Source organism: Vicia villosa, linkage group LG3 (genome assembly GCF_029867415.1).
Source record: "Vicia villosa cultivar HV-30 ecotype Madison, WI linkage group LG3, Vvil1.0, whole genome shotgun sequence".
NCBI classification, from domain to species: Eukaryota; Viridiplantae; Streptophyta; class Magnoliopsida; order Fabales; family Fabaceae; genus Vicia; species Vicia villosa.
Genome location: NC_081182.1, coordinates 6,587,676 through 6,605,684, shown reverse-complemented (window position 1 = coordinate 6,605,684; position 18,009 = coordinate 6,587,676). Strand labels below are relative to the sequence as shown.

Sequence of the window (18,009 nt, the reverse complement as noted above, 5' to 3'; positions counted from 1 at the left end):
ATTTTGATTTCCCCCTTATTGTTTGGATGCTTGTTGGTTTCTGCTGCATTGAACAGCAAACATTATTGGCTACTTGTTTTTTTCTTCTGCATTATACATGAAAACTATTGGTTGCCCAGATTTGACGCTTGTTAAGGTTTTTTTGTCATTACAATTTTTCCAGTACAATTTGTTTTCCCCCGAAACCACAAATATTTTCCAAATATTTTATTATTCCCTTTCTTTCTGGACACTGCCAGTGTATTTAGTTCCTATCTTTCCTTGTCTTATAGATATCACATGAGACAGTTTCAAAGATAAACAAAGACCATAGCTAAATAAAATTAATCTTGTTTGTTGTTTTTTTATATATATATATATATAATTAATAATAAATATAATCCGAGAGAAAAAGACGAAGAAGCCAGAGAAGAAAAATGAGAGGTTGTGGTGTGTGGTGTGGGTTTAATTAGATTCACAAATTAATATTTAAATAATAATTCAAACTTTATCCGTATATATATTTTGTGGTTTTGCAGTTTCTATTAGATTTCCCATTTTGTCCTTTTCTGTAATAATACAGTTATTATTTCAAATTTCTCTTCTCTGACATGGTTGCTCTTTCTCATAAACCTTTCAACTCTTCTCTTTTCTTCTCTAACAATTTCCCGCCAGATTTTGAATTTCTTATCAATGGAGAGATTTTATAATTCTTCTGAACAGCGTGATGACGATAGCTATAGCAATCCGAGTACGTCGCAGAGGGAATTGGAAGTTGATTTCAACGACGTGTTTGGGGGACCGCCGCGGCGGTCGTCGGGGTTCAGTGGAGAAGAAGGTGAATCGGGATGCTGTAAGTGGCCGATGGAGGGTGAGAGAGGGAAATCGGTGTTTGGTGATGATAGTGGAGTTAGAAGACGTTACACAAACAAAAAGGCTAAAGATTTCTTTGATGATATATTTGGAGGAGAAGAATCTCAGTCTCAGTCTCAGAGTCCGAGTGGGTGTTCAACGCCGAAGAAACGCGATCTTCAGCCACTTGCGTCTTCTCTCCCTCCATCCTTCAGGTTTTCTTTTTCTCTGCACTTTTGTCTATCTCTCAGTTTCGTGTTTCTGGTGTCTGTGTTTCGTAGTTTTTAATTTTTATTCATTGGTGTTTAATATGTTGGTTATTTGATGATGATAGCATAGTTTCTTGTTTTAGCTAATTCTAATATCATAGCAATGCATTAGTGACTTGTTGTTCGTCTTTAATTTCTCTCTGATGTTTACTCATTCCAAATTCAACTGATCAGCCTTCCGGCCACATCGACGAAAGGGATATTTGGTTCACCTCCTAGTAGTAGGAATCCGCTCGACAATAATATTGCTGCTTCAAATGGATTAGTGTTCTCAGATTCTAATCTATCTCGATTTTCAGCTCAACATAAGGAGTCGCGAAAGGATTTGAAACCGTCTAACAGGCAAAGTCTGCTATCGAAGGAGTTTTCAAACTCGGGCCTATCTGATAAAGTAGACAAAGGAAACATTATGAAACAGGACACGTCTGTTACTGAAGTTTCTCCGGATGATAATGATAATACCAGCAATGAGAAGTTTCATTTCTCAATATATAAATGGGCGAGTAAAGGGGTGACTTTGGCAATGCCTATTAGGTCAGAGAGAATCTCAAGGTCAAAAAATAAGTTTAAACTCGAGAAATGCTCGAGCGCTAAGGATTGGATCGTCACTGAGATTACCACTCAAAATGATAGTCCTATAGTGTACAATGATTCTTCTTTGACTAGAAATGAAAAACAAGATGTGTCAAAAACTACCACAACCATTCAAAACAAGGTAGATTCAGACCAGACGGTAAAACATAGAGTTTCTGGCAAAGATTCAATTGATTCATTGAGCAGCCGTGAAACTCTTATCAAAGATGTTCTTGTCAGTCCTGTCACAAAAGAGTCCAAAGCAGAATCAAATACTCTTTCTACAAGTGAGATAGTCTTCTATGGAAAAATCGAAGCAGCAAATGAAACTCAGAAGCATGATTCCAAATCATTAAATTCTCTGTTCGGTAAAAGTAATAAGAAACAAGGTAAAGCCGTCTTTGGCATTCTTCTTTCATTCTGTGTGTGAGAAAAATTTATCACCCTGTGATAACTGTCAATAATTTTATATGTTAGATGATGATGCGATAACTAGAAAGGCAAAAGAAGGAAACAAGGGGAAAAGCTCAAAGAAATTGTCTTCTAATCTTGATATTCCTATAAATCCAAAGCAAGGTAAAGCCGTCTTTGGCATTCTTCTTTTTTTGTGTGTGTGTGAGAGAGAAATTTACCACCATGTGATAATTGTCAATAGTTTATATGTCAGATGATGGAGAGATAACTAGAAAAACAAGAGAAGAAAACACAGCAAAAAGCTCAAAGAAGTTGTCTTCTAATGTTGATATTCCTATAAATCCAAAGGAGCAAGGTAAAGCCGTCTTTGGCATTCTTCTTTTTCTGTGTGTGCGAGAGAGAGATTTACCACCCTATGATAACTGTTGATAGTTTTGACAGGTGATGGTGAGATAACTAGAAAGGCAAGAGAAGGAAACACAGCGAAAATCTCAAAGAAACTGTCTTCTAATTTTGATATTCATGTGAATCCAAAGAAGCAAGATGAAAAGCGAAAGACAGTTCCCATGAGAGGTGTAGAATATAGCAAAGTTACTTCTGAGGCTTTATTAAGCCCAGGCAGAAGAAGTATGGGGAAAGGCCGAGTTAAAGGAAAGGTCAAAGACTTCGTTCAAATATTCAACCAAGACGCTGAAACAAAGCCCAAAGCCGACTCAAAATCTCGACTTCAGGGTTATGCATACAAGCAGAAAGGAGCTGTGAGGGCAAATAATGATGTAAGTTTTGTCACAGCTGAAGATGACCAGAAAAGAAAACTCACATCATGTTATTCGATGTTTAAGATCTGTTTCAATTCTCGCAGGTGGATGGTGAAGCTGAAAAGTCCCGGAAGGAGATCTCTAACATAGAGATCACGGACATGCCTGCCAATAGTTTTTCACAGCAGGATGATATCTCAGCATCAGGTACTGCTTAGTTATCGAAACTCCAGTTTTCTGACAGTTGAGAATGGACTAACTTGTACATCTACGAAATTATGAATATACTAGTCTTGGTTTGAGGAATTTTGTATATAAGATTTGGATGATTACTTGATGATTAAATTATGTGATGTAATAACACCTTGATTTTATTAGCAGAAATTCATGACATTTCATTTGCGGAAGATATAGGAGATAAAGACGAGTCCTTCCATGAGAATTTCACGGTATTCCATTGTTAAATTAAACAAGTCTCAAGTATAATTTTTTTTTTATGTTTTCATGTGCTTATATGGATAAGCAAGCACCTGATTTGGAATTTGCAGATCCAAGTATTATCCGAAGATGAGGGTGAGGTCGCACAGAACCAAGAAATTCAAGAAATCCAAGTAATTCGCAACTTACCTACACATGTTTTGCCTTTATCAACTTGTAGAAGAACAAAGATATTATTATATTAAGCATATGTTTCTGTACACAATGTAGGTTATTGACAAGAAGATTCAACAATGGTCTAAAGGGAAGGAAGGAAACATACGCTCGCTGCTGTCTACATTACAATACGTAAGAAGAAAACAAATATGTTCCTTTGCTAGTTACTATTCTTAGCCCATTTGATTGAAAATCCCAAATCTTCTTGCCTGTTAACAACAATAGAGCATTTTGATATGCCTTAAAATCATAGATTCTGATATTGTTTCGTCTAAGTATGTACTCATTTTAAAATGGCTTCCATCATGAACAAAGGTACTTTGGCCAAACTGTGGCTGGAAGCCTGTGCCTCTTGTCGATATTATTGAAGGGAATGCGGTGAAAAGATCATATCAAAGAGCTTTACTCAGTCTGCATCCAGATAAGTTGCAGCAGAAGGGTGCGACTTCGGAACAAAAATACATTGCCGAAAAAGTTTTTGATATTTTACAGGTAATATGTTTTTGAGCAACTTATTAACATTACTATAAGGACAAAACTTAGGTACAATTCTTTAGGTGTGGTTTTTACTATTTTCCAATAAAAATATGACAAATATACTTAAATATCATTTAGTGAATGAAAATAGGAGAAATTTGCATACGTGTAAGAGGAAATTATACACTTGTCATATTTTTATTGGAAAATAGTAAGAACCACACCTAAAGAATTGTACCTAAGTTTTGTCCTTACGATAATCATGTCTTATCAATTTAATTCAACATGTATTTACAAAAAACTAAATGAAGGAAAGTATATATTTAAATGCAGGAGGCATGGACTCAATTCAACATGGTTGGTCCACTCTAATGCCTGTCAATACTCAATACCAGAAGCTATCTTCTGCAGTCTGTATACTAGGGAGTAGATGTTGTATTTATTGGAACTGTAGTGGTTTTCCTATTTCTTTATCAAATTGAATATAAATGGATTACTCCACTCTGGTATGTATACAAATAAGAATATATTAGTCTTTTTTTTCTTACAGCACATTATTCTTTATTTATGTATTAGTACAGTAAATATATCAATAGGAAATGCAAGGCAACAGCAGAGTTCAAGCTGTGGTCTATATAAATTTTCTTTGTACCTGTGACTTTTATTCAATGTTATTTATCCATTGATGCATATTCTTAATGCTATATATCAATATATACAGTTTTATGGTTTAGAAACTCTCAGTATACCAATTATATAATTTAAGCTCCTCTCCTCACCTCAAATTTTTTCTCTGCCTTCTCTCTAATCATCCAGTTCCTCTCCTCTCCTCTCCTAAAATCCAAGCTACCAGCCATTGATGTAGCTCCCGGTTTTGAGAGCGTGACGCCCATCAGGTCGCTCTACCATTAACCTCCACTGAAGTTGGAGAGCAGTTGTTATCCTATTCATGTTTCCGACAAAACTTTCGGATCATTGCCAAGAGATAGTTTAGTCCAACAAAGGCGGTTCTCTATTTTATGCTCTCTAGCGACAGTGGTCTTCGAGTTTTTGCTCAACAATGGTTGGGTTCTATTTCTACTCGCCAACAATTTGGTTTCGTTCTTTGAAAAAAAGAATGGGTGTATACCATGAATCTGCTTCTTTGGTTCGTGCTTGGATTCAGATTTTTTTTGGGTTTGATTGGTCCCTTAGATCTAGATTTTGTTGTTCTTTAATATGGACTAGTTATGACTAATTGTCACTGGACTATTGACTAGATAGAAATGGCTGTTGTTGCTCAATATTGTTGTGTTTCGATACAGTGACTCGTTTGTGTGAGGACTTATTTGCATGTTGAAAGTCAGGTTCATTAGCTATTCTCAAAGATCTAAATTCGGTGCTCATAAGTTCATAAACTACTATTATTTTTTATAATTTGATTTCAGTTCGTACTTGGATTCGCCAAATTGTAATTGTGGGCGTGTATGTTTGCTAAGGATTTATGTCTAAATTTGCATTATTTACCTTTTGAATTGTAGACACCACTTCTCCACCTAAAACCTTAAGGTGATAGGTGAGTGGGTTCTCCCACTTATATATGCTCAAGTCACCACAGACATTTCTAATGTGGGACTATTATCCACACTCACACTTGATTCTCAACACTCCCCCTCAAGTGTGAGTCTTACACAATGCTCCCCCTCATGTGGAAGCTCCTCTTCCACATACACTTGTATCCGTTGACTTCAACTACATGTATCCGTTGATTCTCTTCAACTACATGTATCCGTTGACTTTCAACTACAAGTTTTAGCCGGTCCCTTTTTCTTGAACCAAAGGCTCATGATACCATTGTTAGCGCAACATCGGGGAAGGGTCGAGTCGGGAGCATTGTTTATTCTGGGACATTCCTTTGAGCAACACACCTTTTCTGCACCTCCAAAAGATTTTTCAAGAATCTCCCAAGCTTCTTTTGAAGATTCTATATCACTAACCTTTTCAAAATTATCTGGACTCAGACATTGATGAATTATAAAGAGAGCTTTATAATCTTTCTTCTTCAATTCTTTATAAGCAGCTTTTTCTTCCTCCTTCGCACCTTCTGCAAGCGGTTCTACCCCTTCTTTTACAAGATCCCAAAGATCTTGACAACAGAATACAACCTTCATCTGCTTGCACCAATTCTCATAGTTATCTCCTTTCAGAATTGGTAGTGTTGCTGGAAAATGCCCATTCGGATGATTCATTGCCATCGCCATTCTTCTTGCCTTGAATCGATTAACCGGAGCTCTAGATACCAGATGTTGGAATTAGACTCTCAAACCTTTGAGTAATTCCTTATCGTTAAAGATGACAATGAAGAAAATAGGAACAAAACTAGGATTAGGGTTTGCGGAAATTAAAAGAGAAGAAGGAAGTATTTTCTGCAGAGTTTCTCTCTGCCCACAAACTGTGGAAATTCTGTTATTCACTTGCAACTGCAACTTCTGTGAATACAAGATTAATGACTTGATTACAAATAATGAGGGTTACTCCCTATTTATAGATTTAGGTTAGCCTTCTCCCTAAGCCAAAGCCCAAAACTATAAAAGCCCAAAATACCTATTTTGGAGCTAAATCAAATCTAATCTATTTTAAATCTAAAACAAACTATCTAAATTTAAAACAAACTTATGTGTAACAAACTGTTACACATTTAGACACACCTTGTGTTCGAGTAACAACCTGCCTCGACACAAGGAATTACAAATTAACACACCACCTAATTCATTGTGTCTAAGCTATCCACATTCATCATAGCTCTTAGTCTTCTGAAAATTTCGACCAGCACTCCCTTCGTCATGATATCTGCAATCTGATTCTCAGTTCTGCAGTGTTCCAAATTCATCTTTCCTTTAGCTACCTGCTCTCGAAGATAATGGAACCTCATTTCGATGTGCTTGCTTCGACCATGTGCTATCGGGTTCTTCGCAAGATTGATAGCTGACATGCTGTCAATCTTCATGGTAATTGCTCCATGATCTTTACCTGTTATCTCTTCGACCAAGTTCACCATCCATGTTGCTTGACATGCACAAAGAGAAGCAGCTATGTACTCTGCTTCGCACGATGATAGTGCCACTACTGGTTCCTTTCTCGAACTCCAAGCAACTGGTGCACCACCTAGCATAAACACATAACCAGCTGTGGATTTTCGATCCTCAGCATTACTACACCAACTCGAGTCGGTGTAACCCACTAATTTGCATTCTTTTCCCTTATCAGCTGCAGGAAACAGAATGCCATAGTCGAGAGTTCCTTTCAGATACCTCAGTATCCTCTTCGCCGCTGCTAGGTGTGATACCTTTGGCTTCTGCATGAATCTACTTATCATACCTACACTGTACGCTAAGTCAGGCCTTGTGTGACAAAGGTATCTCAATGACCCAATAAGTCTTCTGTATTGGGTTGGGTCGACATCCTCTTCATCTGGGTTCTTCGACAGTTGCAATCTTGTTTCAGCAGGTGTCGAAGTCGAATTGCATTCTTCCATCTCAAATCTCTTGAGAATTTCACTTGCATATCTTCTTTGATGCATCATCAAGCCTCTACTACCCTTGTAGAATTCGATACCAAGGAAGTATGAAATTTCGCCCAAATCTGACATTTCAAATTCCTTGCTGAGATCACCTTTAAAGCCTTCGATCTCTTTCTTGCAGCTACCTGTTATCAACAAGTCATCGACATAGAGACATAGTATAAGCAATTCACTCTTGCTTCTTCTTACATATACCCCATGTTCAGTTGTGCACTTCACAAATTCTTTCTCCCTTAGGAAACTGTCGATCTTCTTATTCCAAGCTCTTGGAGCTTGCTTCAGTCCATACAGGGCTTTATGCAGTCTGTACACTTTTCTCTCTTCGCCGTGTTTCACAAACCCAACTGGTTGTGTAACATAGACTTCTTCGTCCAAGGGTCCATTCAGGAATGCACATTTAACGTCCATCTGACACATGTGCCAATTGTTCATGTTCGCTAGACCAATAACCAACCTGATCGTTTCGATCCTGGCAACAGGTGCAAAGACCTCATCGAAGTCAATTCCTTCCTTCTGAAGAAATCCTTTTGCCACAAGCCTTGCCTTGTATCGAGTCACTTCACCTTTGGGATTACACTTCACCTTGTATACCCACTTCACATCAATTGCCTTCTTGCCTTGAGGCAATTCGACAAGTGACCAAGTATTGTTGTCTTCGATGGACTTCAATTCTTCATTCATAGCTTTCACCCACTTCGAATCCTTCAATGCCTCAGTTGCATTGACAGGTTCGACATCTGCATAGAAAGCGTAATGTACCAGCTCACCTTCATCATTGACTACATCATCTGATGTAATTACACATTCTTGCAACCTTGCAGGCATGTGTCTTGTTCTCTGAGGTCTGCCTGGGCCTGCATCACCTCTGACTTCTTCTTGTCGAACTTCTTCTCTTTCGACTTCAGTAGCTGGTTCGTCATAAAGAATTCTCACTGAATCCTTCTTGACATTTTCAGTCCAATCCCATTCTTTAAGCTCATCTATGATCACGTCCCTGCTGATCACTACTTGCTTGTTCACTGGGTCGAACAACTTGTATCCTCCAGTCGAATGATATCCTATAAGTATCATTTGACTCGACTTGTCATCAAGTTTTCTTCTCAACTGATCTGGCACATGTCTATGTGCTATAGATCCAAATACCTTCAGATGGCTCAAGCTAGGCTTCACACCAGACCAACATTCTTCTGGAGTAATTCCTTCTAGCTTCTTTGTCGGACATCTGTTTAGAATGTATGTTGCAGTCGACACTGCTTCTCCCCAAAATTCCTTAGGTAAATGCTTTCCTTTCAACATACTTCTCACCATATTCATGATGGTTCTATTCTTCCTTTCTGCAGTTCCATTTTGCTGTGGAGTGTAGGGTGGCACCACCTCATGCATAATCCCTTCTTTCTCACATAACATGTCGAAGTCTTTCGACACATATTCTCCACCACCATCAGTTCTCAAAACCTTGAGCTTTCGACCACTTTGTCTTTCGACCATAGATTTGAACTTGACAAATACCTCGATCACTTCACTTTTCTTCTTGATCAGGTAAGTCCATAGTTTTCGACTGAAATCATCTATGAATGTAACAAAGTATTTGTTACCTCCATTCGAATCCACCTGGATTGGTCCACATACATCAGAGTATATGATTTCGAGAATAGTCTTCGACTTACTTCCTGCATCCTTGCTGAAGCTATTCTTGTGCTGCTTCGCCTGCACACATTCCTCACATACCTCGTTTGGAATGTCGATTTCTGGCAGTCCTGAAACCATATTCTTTCTTTTCAAGTCTCTGATGTCATTGAAGTTGAGATGCCCTAGTCGATAGTGCCATATCCATTCATCTCTGCTAGCTGCAGTTGCAAGGCACTCGTGCTCCATCACATTGAGTTCGATCTTGAAGGTTCTATTCTGTGACATAGGAGCCTTCAAGATTAACCTCCCACTTGCATCGACAACTCTCATCATCTTGTCTTCGATCGAAACTTTGTAATTCTTTTCGACCAACTGCCCAATGCTGAGTAAGTTGCTCTTCATGCCTGGTATGTACAACACATTGGAAATTACTGACCTCTTTCCATCTTTCCTCGTAATCATTACATCACCAATACCTTCAGCTGCTAAAGTATTGTCATTTGCAAATTTCACCATGTTCTTCATTGAGGGTTTTATGTTGACAAACCAATCTTTTCTTCCAGACATATGTGATGAGCATCCTGAATCCAAGTACCACTGGTCCTTGAATTTATCTTCATCTTTTGTTGTGACCATCAGCAACATCTCTTCTTCTTCTTCTTGTTTTGCAAGCTTTGCATCACTTTCTTGACTTTTATTCTTTTCTGGACAAGCTGTCGAATAGTGACCATACTTCTGACAGTTGAAACATTGAATGTGACTCTTGTCAGGCTTTCGACCACCACCTCTTCCTCTACCTGCAGCACCACCTCTCTGGTTGCCTTGATATGAGGGTTTTCTCCGATTCGACCAATTTCCTTCTTGCTGATTTCGACTAGTCGAATTGTTGTAGCCACCTCTACCTTTATTTCCAGCCCAGCTTCCTTTGCCTTTCTTTTCGTTTGCTGACTGAGCCTGCAGAGCCACATCGCTCTTCGACTTGCCCGCAGCTCTTTCAGCCATTCTTTGTTCATGAGATTCAAGCGTCCCTTGAAGCTCTTCTTTTGTCAATTTCGACAAGTCCTTCGACTCTTCTATGGCTACCACGATGTGGTCGAACTTAGGAGCCAAAGATCTTAAAATCTTTGAGACAACAGCTCTTGTTGTTAATACTTCTCCACATATCTTGATTTGATTCACTAGTTTCGTAATCCTAGTGAAGAAATCAGTTATGCTTTCGCTATCTTCCATCTGTTGCGCTAACAGTTCTGTATTACCTTTCCTTTGTATTTTTTTTTGTACTAGGTTAGGTTTTTTTCGATCTTCAATCTTTTGTAATGCACATATAGTAAAACCTATTTATACATTTTACTACAAATAGAGGGATCTGCCCCTGAAAAGACAAGCCAAACAAAAGGCCTGAAATGGTAGGCCCAATGCCCTTGAGACAAATAAACAAAAAGCCCAAAGCCCAATTTGTTTGAGTTAGAAACTTAATAGGAGTTGCTCTTTCCACCCTTAGTGGTGAAGAACCATCCTAAAATAATGTTTGAATATTATAAAATAAATAGAACGGAATGAAGCAGAGCGAAATAAAATAAATATATCATTTTATTATTTGAGTTTGTTATGATAGAATAGAACAATTTTGTCGTTGTTCTGTTCAAATTGGAGGATACAAAAAAATTGACGAAAAGTGATGGAATGAGATGAAATGTATTCTATTAGATTTCACTTCATTCCATACTATTTAAATCAACCCAAGCAATGAAACATAACCTCATTTAATTCCATTTCACTTCATTCCATCATATTCCAAACATATTATAACGAATCTCGAAACTGCTTTTCCGACATTCTATAAGTACACCTCCGGGTGTCCTAATACACACCAAAACACGCTATAAGTGAGACACCCCTCATTTTCCAAAAAATAACCGAAAGCGTACCTCTGAACTAACCCCTACAGTGATTGTGTTTATTTCACAACTCAGTGAATAATTCTAAAGTGTAGTTCCAAATTTGTCAAGTGGATAAATGAATAAAACACCACCTTGCATATATTCTTCATTATTGATCATACCACCATTCTTCTATAAACCCTACCAAAACCTCCTTTTATACTCTATCAAATTTTTTACTTCAAAATAACATTCTTCTGTTTTTCACATCAAAAAGAGCAAAAGAAGTTGAAATTTAAGGTAATGTACATGAATTTTCTTTCTCGCTGCTTGCTAGAATCTAATCATGTGAAAAAACGAACATTGCGTCCGGAAGTGTAATTTTGAATCATTGTTGAATGTGATTATAAAAGTGTATTTCTGAACCATTGTAATGTTAAATCTGAGTTTCTAATTTTTTCTTGTAAGATTGGCCTTATATTTGGTGCACACTGTTGTTCCCGAAGCTATTGTGTCTATGGATGTTAATCTGGTTGATGTCAAAGTAGATGTTGGTAAGTAATTTACAAATAAATATAAGTTTGTTGTTCGTGAATAAATGCTCTAATGGATCCGCACACGGGGGCTGTTAAATTGGGGTTCGCTGTTGTAATCGGGAGGTCAGATAGTGATTTTGATAGAAGACATACATTTGTGACAATGAGATACGAAAGAAATTGCAAGTACACAAAACATATCTTATGGCGAATAATAGATAAATATTTAAAATAGTTTATGATATACATAATTATGATTTGTTTTATAAATTAGTCAATCATTCCATTGCATGTCACCTTAATCCTAAAGTGAATAATCTTGTTTTTTACATCTAAATATAAATTTAGATGGTGTCACATTCTTAGATACATTTTAATGTATATTTAACATTAAATATATAAATATTTGTTGTTCCATTTTTCTAAAAAAAATTATTTTAAGTTAAAACATAGTCTTTATTTTATGTATGTCATAGTAATTATTAATGTTAATTTATGCTGTAAATGAATTGTTGAGAAGATTCCATAGATATACTTTCATAACAATGACAGAACTAAAGTTTTGGATTTATTCAGCTTCGTTTTAGATTGGAATTGAATTTTGTTGGATAAAATACAGTTTTGAATTTTATGAACATTATTGATTTTTCCAGATAGGTATATGAGAACCAAACCCAATCTAATAATATAAATAGACTTGGTCAATGGTGTGAGTTGTGACTTGTGAGGGGTAACATAGCCGTTGGGTAATTTGTACCGAACACCATTACGTGCCCTTTTGGTGGGGTGAGTGGAGAGTCTTTGGATTCTTTTTCTTAACGGTAAGCAAAATAAAACAAAACAACCCAAAGCAAAGTAACCCTCCAAACAACAACACATCCAATGCTTAACGTTATCCAACAATTCTGACTATGACCCTTCGCCTAAACGTACTATTTCAGGACATTAATTCCTCACTCATTCACTCACTTCAAATTTCAAACCAAACCCCACATTCACACAATTTCAAAAAATTAAATCCAATAATACCCAAAATGCCCATTGCAACAAAGCTCCACGTTCGTTCTAATTCTAAACCGCGAGCGATTTTGAAACCAGGTGGAAACATAGTTCCGGTTCATGAAGAAACAACGAAAGTTACGAAACACAACAAGAAGAAAACACAGGGTCCAAGAAAACAAGTGACGGAAATCTCTGACTCTGATGTTGTTGTCGGAAGTAACGTGTGTTTGGATTTAGACAGCACATGTTCCTCGGATTCCTCTTCTGTCAAAAAGGTCAACTCTGTGAATGGAAATGGAATTTCAAAGATGAAGCGCAACAACGGGTTTAAGCCACCGCCGGTGAGAGATGCTGCCCACGTGTCTCCGCCTTGTAAGGGTGAGCCACCGTCCAAGACATGCGATTGGATCACACCAAATTCAGGTAAGTCTTTGTGTGTAAATATACAACAAACATTAATTAACAATAAAAATAAAATTTTATTTTGTACTAGTATATTGAATTATTAATTTATATTTTGTTATAGTAATCAGTTAACCAAAGTCTAATAATCAATACATTAAATTCTATTTTATTTTAGAAGGAAAGAACTGAAAAAAAACACCATAAAACCAGTCAACATGACAAATATCACACGCCACCAACCAAATCAAGCAACAATGATATTGATATTGAATTAAATATATCAATTATATCCTTTATAAGGGGATTAAAAAGAATAATCGTGAAGAAATTTTAACAACAAATACTCCCATTTTATTTATAAGAAAAAGTTTGTTTTTTAGATTTATTCGATAACCAAGCAAACTTTTTATTATGAATATGGCATTGTTCTTTCCATGTGATAAAAGCGTTTTATTTTTGTCTTTTTGCTCTAAAATAATTGGCTTTCTAAATAATCTCTAAATATAATTAATAAAATATTTTAATAATTAAAATTAACATATTTGATTACTATTTTCTAAAGTCTAAATAAAACATTTTTATAAGGTGAAAAGAGTAAAAGATTGACGCATGACATAATATATGACTGAATGGAATTGTAAAACAGTAAGTACTATATATCAATTAGGTTTTCTATTTTAAAATAAATTTCGTTTAATATTTTTATATAAATACTAAGAAAGAAAATATCTGGTAAGATAATAACAATTTTAATAAATTATTTTTATCAATTACTAATGTGTTTTTATATTAAATATTTTACTAAATACTTTGCTAGTGTGTTTTTGTATTAAATACTTTACTAAATACTATGCTTCCACTATTATACATTTAAATTTCAATGTATTATTTCGGTATCACTGTATCAGATATTATTAAAAATAGGTTAAACAAATTGGTGTATAGCATGTTTGATTTGCTTATTTGGAAAAGTCAAATGTAATTTTGGAGGAGGCTTGAAGCGATTTTGAGGTGTTTGGATATTCTAAAGTAGAATAATAATTTTTTTAGAATTGATTGTATTTAAAGTTATAGTTTGAAACTATAATTTGTAACTTCTGAATTTAAACGTGATTTTTATACTAAAATTTATTCAATTTATTTTTACATAAATGTATCTACACATATATCAATTCTATTAAACTTAATTCTATTAAAATCAATTCTATCAAATTCAATTTTATCAAAATCAGTCAATCCAAACACACACTTTATCCGAAATTTTAATCTCATACATCAATTTTATTTGAGTAACTTTTGTTAACTTTTGTTCATATTTGAGATAAGTAATATTTTTAAAATAATGACATAAAATTAATTCGAGATAAGGTTGTAAAAAATAATTGATATTACATTAAAAATTTTGAAAATATTATTTTCTTTATAGTGATAGTTTGTAAAATAGAAGAAGGCGTATTACTCCCTCCTTTTTTTATTATAAGTCGCTTTGGACTTTTCACACATATTAAGAAAAATAATAACTCTTGTGTGAAAATGAAAAATTATGAAGGTTTTTACAAAATTGACCATCATTAATGACATGTGGATGATAAATTTACTTAATTGAAAGGAGAGAGAATAATAAGTATTTAAGGATATAATAGGAAAAATATCATTAATTATTCATTGAAATTGTAAAGCGATTTATATTAAAATACAATTTTTTTTCCAAAACGACTTATAATAAAAAACGGAGGGAATATTATTTAAAAAAATTTCATCAATTAAGGAATTCTCATTAAACTTGTCAAAAATAGAAAATTTCATATTATATTGGTCTTGTCCTAGTTTTTATTTACTGTTCTCCCTTTCATTTAATCATTTAATGATGATAATATTCCTAATAGGGAAAAATGTATATAAAGAATACTTCGTAAACACAGGGGTTTCTCTTTGTTGGGAAGAAAGTATACTAAAAAATCTTTTCAGTCAAGATGTCACACAGAATAGTGAAATAATGCGTGAGATTATATGATTGGAAACATTTAAAGAAGAATTAATCAAATGTTAAACAAAAAACACAAAGAATTAGTAATTTAGTTTGGTGAAATGTCAAAAACATCTCGAGAGTTAAAGTCTAAAAGAAAAGAAAGTTACCAAATTATAAGTAGTGAATAATATTTGACAATTTTATCTGAACTCTTTCAGTTTAACGTAATTTTTTAAATACTATTCATGAACTTCAACTCAAAATCTACTAAACTTGAAATTTCCTCACTTTCATTCAAACATTCTACAAGTGTCTACAAGAACCAATTATTTGTGGTGTGACTAAAATCAAAGTTATTTTCAAATAAGTCTCCCAAGTGTTTTTTGCAAGAATCAATTATTTGTAGTGTCACTAAAATCAAAGTCATTTTCAAATAAGGAAGGTGATCTCTTGTAGATGTCCCGGTCCATACAAAAGCTCAATTCCGACCAAATCAAATATTCGGCAAAACTAAAACTTAAACTTTTAATCAATGCAAATCCAACTAAATTTTTTAATCAATACAAATTCAATTAAATTTTTTCACACAAACATTTCTCAACCGATTTTTTCAAAAGAAATATGTAGAAATAGCGCCCGAGAGAAGCACGGAGACAAAATGTGCTCAACAATTTTCTAGACATCTTACTTGACATTTTGTTTATAAAAATAAGTTGTAATAACACTAATACAATGCACTTACTTGTTTATAGGATTGAGAAACAAAATTGCTAAATTTTGCTAGAGTATACCCCCTTAATAGAATTCCCTACTCATAAAGAATTATAATTTCATTGTTAACAGACCCTATTTATACTGCTTTCCATGACGAAGAATGGGGTGTTCCAGTTATTGATGATGATACAAAGCTATTTGAGCTTCTAATATTTTCACAAGCACTAGCAGAACACACTTGGCCAACCATTCTTAACCACAGAAACATATTCAGGCATGTCTCCATCCCTAATACAATGTCCACTAATTTTTTTCAACCATGCATAGTATATTATTTGACACTTATTTGTTAATCTTATTATTATAGGAAATTTTTCGAAAATTTTGATCCATCCTCAATTGCACAGTTTAATGAGAAGAAGTTGCTAACACCCAAAATAAATGGCAACCCTTTGTTATCAGAACAAAAGGTCCGCGCCATTATGGAAAACGCTAAACAATTACTTAAGGTAAATTAATCATCTGCTCAACTGAATTAATTATATTTTTGTACGTAAATTAATCATATATGGTGCTAACGTACAAAACAAGAATGTATATTGTCATAAATATTAACATTAGTCACAAATTAGTTGCAAGTTTGTTACAAATTAGTTACACTATATCAGAGTTAGTTATTAGTTACAAGTTAGTTACAAATTAATTACACTATATCAGAGTCAGGTATATTCTTAGTCTCCGTGGTCATACATTTGTGTTATTTTACAGGTTCAGCTCGAGTTTGGTTCATTCAGCAATTATTGTTGGAAATTCGTTAACAACAAACCGATAAAAAATGAATATCGATACGGACGTCAAATACCTGTGAAAACTCCGAAAGCGGATCTCATTAGCAAGGATTTGATGAGAAGAGGTTTCCAATGTGTTGGACCAAAAGTAGTTTATTCATTCATGCAAGTATCAGGGCTAGTTAACAACCATTTATTAACATGCTTCAGGTACCAACAATGCAACGTGAGAATCAAAAATGAAATTAAAACAGAATAGGTTAAGTAAAAAAAGACATGAAATGTAAGGCTGATTGTATTTGTTGATTCTTTGTTACTATGTTTGTAGTTTTATGCCACCTTATCTAACCAGAAAATGATAGGTCTTATCTTGTGTTTTATGTTGTCCCCACGTGAAATTGTATGTTTGTTTTGGGGTATTTGCTGATAGGTTGTTGTTATGTTCTCTGTTTCTCTGTTGTGTAATAAATTGATAATGCTTCTATGTCCCACTATTTGTTATGATGTTGCACTTTTTTGGAAGACTAGTGTCATAAGTTTGATAGCTAAGAGGAGAGGGCTCTCAAGAGTGCTTTTGATAGGTGCCTAATGTTAGGGTCCTTTCTTTGCCTCATTGGCAATTGCTCATAATTTTCCTTAGTCAATTTTGTATTATGAAAAAACTTTATTTTGGTTCTAATTAATCTTTAAACTTCACTTATATAGATTAGTTTATTAATGAAGAATAAAGCATTTCTTAATATCTTCCATCCTAAAATAATTTGATGTGTTTGTAAAAAAAGTCTAAAAAAATGACTTGTCATTTTCAACACAATTTTAATGTTCTTTTTTCAAATTCACTTTCTAATATTATGTGCATTACTCTAAATGCAAAATATTCTATAATGAGTAGATGATAAGAAAAGTGAAATAAATAACAATGATAATGAAAATGAAAGTAAACTATTTAAATGATAATGATTTTGTTTGAAGAACTAGTAACAAAAGAGCAAATGGAAAACATTGCAGACATTGATTTCAATATTTGTTTGTGCAGTTAGACCAATTGTGCTCATGTTTTTGACTACATTTCATATTATTTTTTATTGAATTAATATTTCAGTGTTGCAAATTGTATATATAATATTATGACCCAGATTACAAGTATATCCATAAAGAAAATTTCTTTACCCACCTCTTGGGGTCACCCCCAGCGAAAACCCTACTTTACCCCTGCTTCGGAAATGCATTTCCGAAATATTTTTTTTTCTAAATTTTTCCAGACTTCGGAAGTGTATTTCCAAAAAAATCCCAAAAATTGGGATTTTGATTAATTCGGAGATGCATCTCCGAAAAAACAAAAAAAAATCTAAAAATCCCAAAAATTAATTTTAGGATATTAATTAATTCATATATCATAAATTTGATATAATTTATGAGTAATAAATAATAATAATTATATATTTTGATATAATTTATGAGTTATGAATAATAATTATTATATATTTCTATTCTGATTCATATTTTAAAATTTAAAATAATTTTAATAAAAAAAATTAAAATAATTTCGCT

General features: G+C 34.2%; 2 protein-coding genes across 6 annotated transcripts; both read left to right on the top strand.

The window, feature by feature from the left end:
• The first annotated feature begins 536 nt into the window (after positions 1–536).
• On the top strand, positions 537–5,230 carry LOC131660169 (J domain-containing protein required for chloroplast accumulation response 1). 5 transcript variants are annotated; one of them, XM_058929335.1, is made up of 11 exons: positions 537–1,046; positions 1,275–2,062; positions 2,151–2,249; positions 2,341–2,442; positions 2,520–2,863; positions 2,950–3,052; positions 3,227–3,294; positions 3,394–3,456; positions 3,554–3,631; positions 3,815–3,991; positions 4,310–5,227. In XM_058929335.1, the coding sequence occupies exons 1-11, from the start codon at positions 673–675 to the stop codon at positions 4,346–4,348; spliced, it is 2,235 nt and encodes a 744-aa protein (XP_058785318.1). In that variant the 5' UTR covers positions 537–672; the 3' UTR covers positions 4,349–5,227. The 5 variants fall into 5 exon arrangements, with proteins under 5 accessions (XP_058785318.1, XP_058785316.1, XP_058785319.1 ...); XM_058929333.1 differs by having other exon boundaries at positions 2,329–2,442; XM_058929336.1 differs by having other exon boundaries at positions 538–1,046; positions 2,529–2,863; positions 4,310–5,226.
• A 7,099-nt stretch (positions 5,231–12,329) lies between these two features.
• Positions 12,330–16,980, top strand: LOC131660168 (uncharacterized). Its single transcript, XM_058929332.1, has 4 exons — positions 12,330–13,005; positions 15,800–15,944; positions 16,038–16,179; positions 16,439–16,980. The coding sequence occupies exons 1-4, from the start codon at positions 12,492–12,494 to the stop codon at positions 16,715–16,717; spliced, it is 1,080 nt and encodes a 359-aa protein (XP_058785315.1). The 5' UTR covers positions 12,330–12,491; the 3' UTR covers positions 16,718–16,980.
• Positions 16,981–18,009: the final 1,029 nt, after the last annotated feature.

Bases quoted from the DNA above. Each gene is read 5' to 3' on its own strand.
- LOC131660169 (XM_058929333.1), top strand. From the start codon at position 673: ATGGAGAGATTTTATAATTCTTCTGAACAGCGTGATGACGATAGCTAT. The intron at 2,443-2,519 runs GTAAAGCCGTCT...AACTGTTGATAG, and splicing joins TATAAATCCAAAGGAGCAAG to TTTTGACAGGTGATGGTGAG. The intron at 3,053-3,226 runs GTACTGCTTAGT...TTTTATTAGCAG, and splicing joins GGATGATATCTCAGCATCAG to AAATTCATGACATTTCATTT.
- LOC131660168 (XM_058929332.1), top strand. From the start codon at position 12,492: ATGACCCTTCGCCTAAACGTACTATTTCAGGACATTAATTCCTCACTC. The intron at 13,006-15,799 runs GTAAGTCTTTGT...CATTGTTAACAG, and splicing joins TTGGATCACACCAAATTCAG to ACCCTATTTATACTGCTTTC. The intron at 15,945-16,037 runs GCATGTCTCCAT...TTATTATTATAG, and splicing joins AACCACAGAAACATATTCAG to GAAATTTTTCGAAAATTTTG.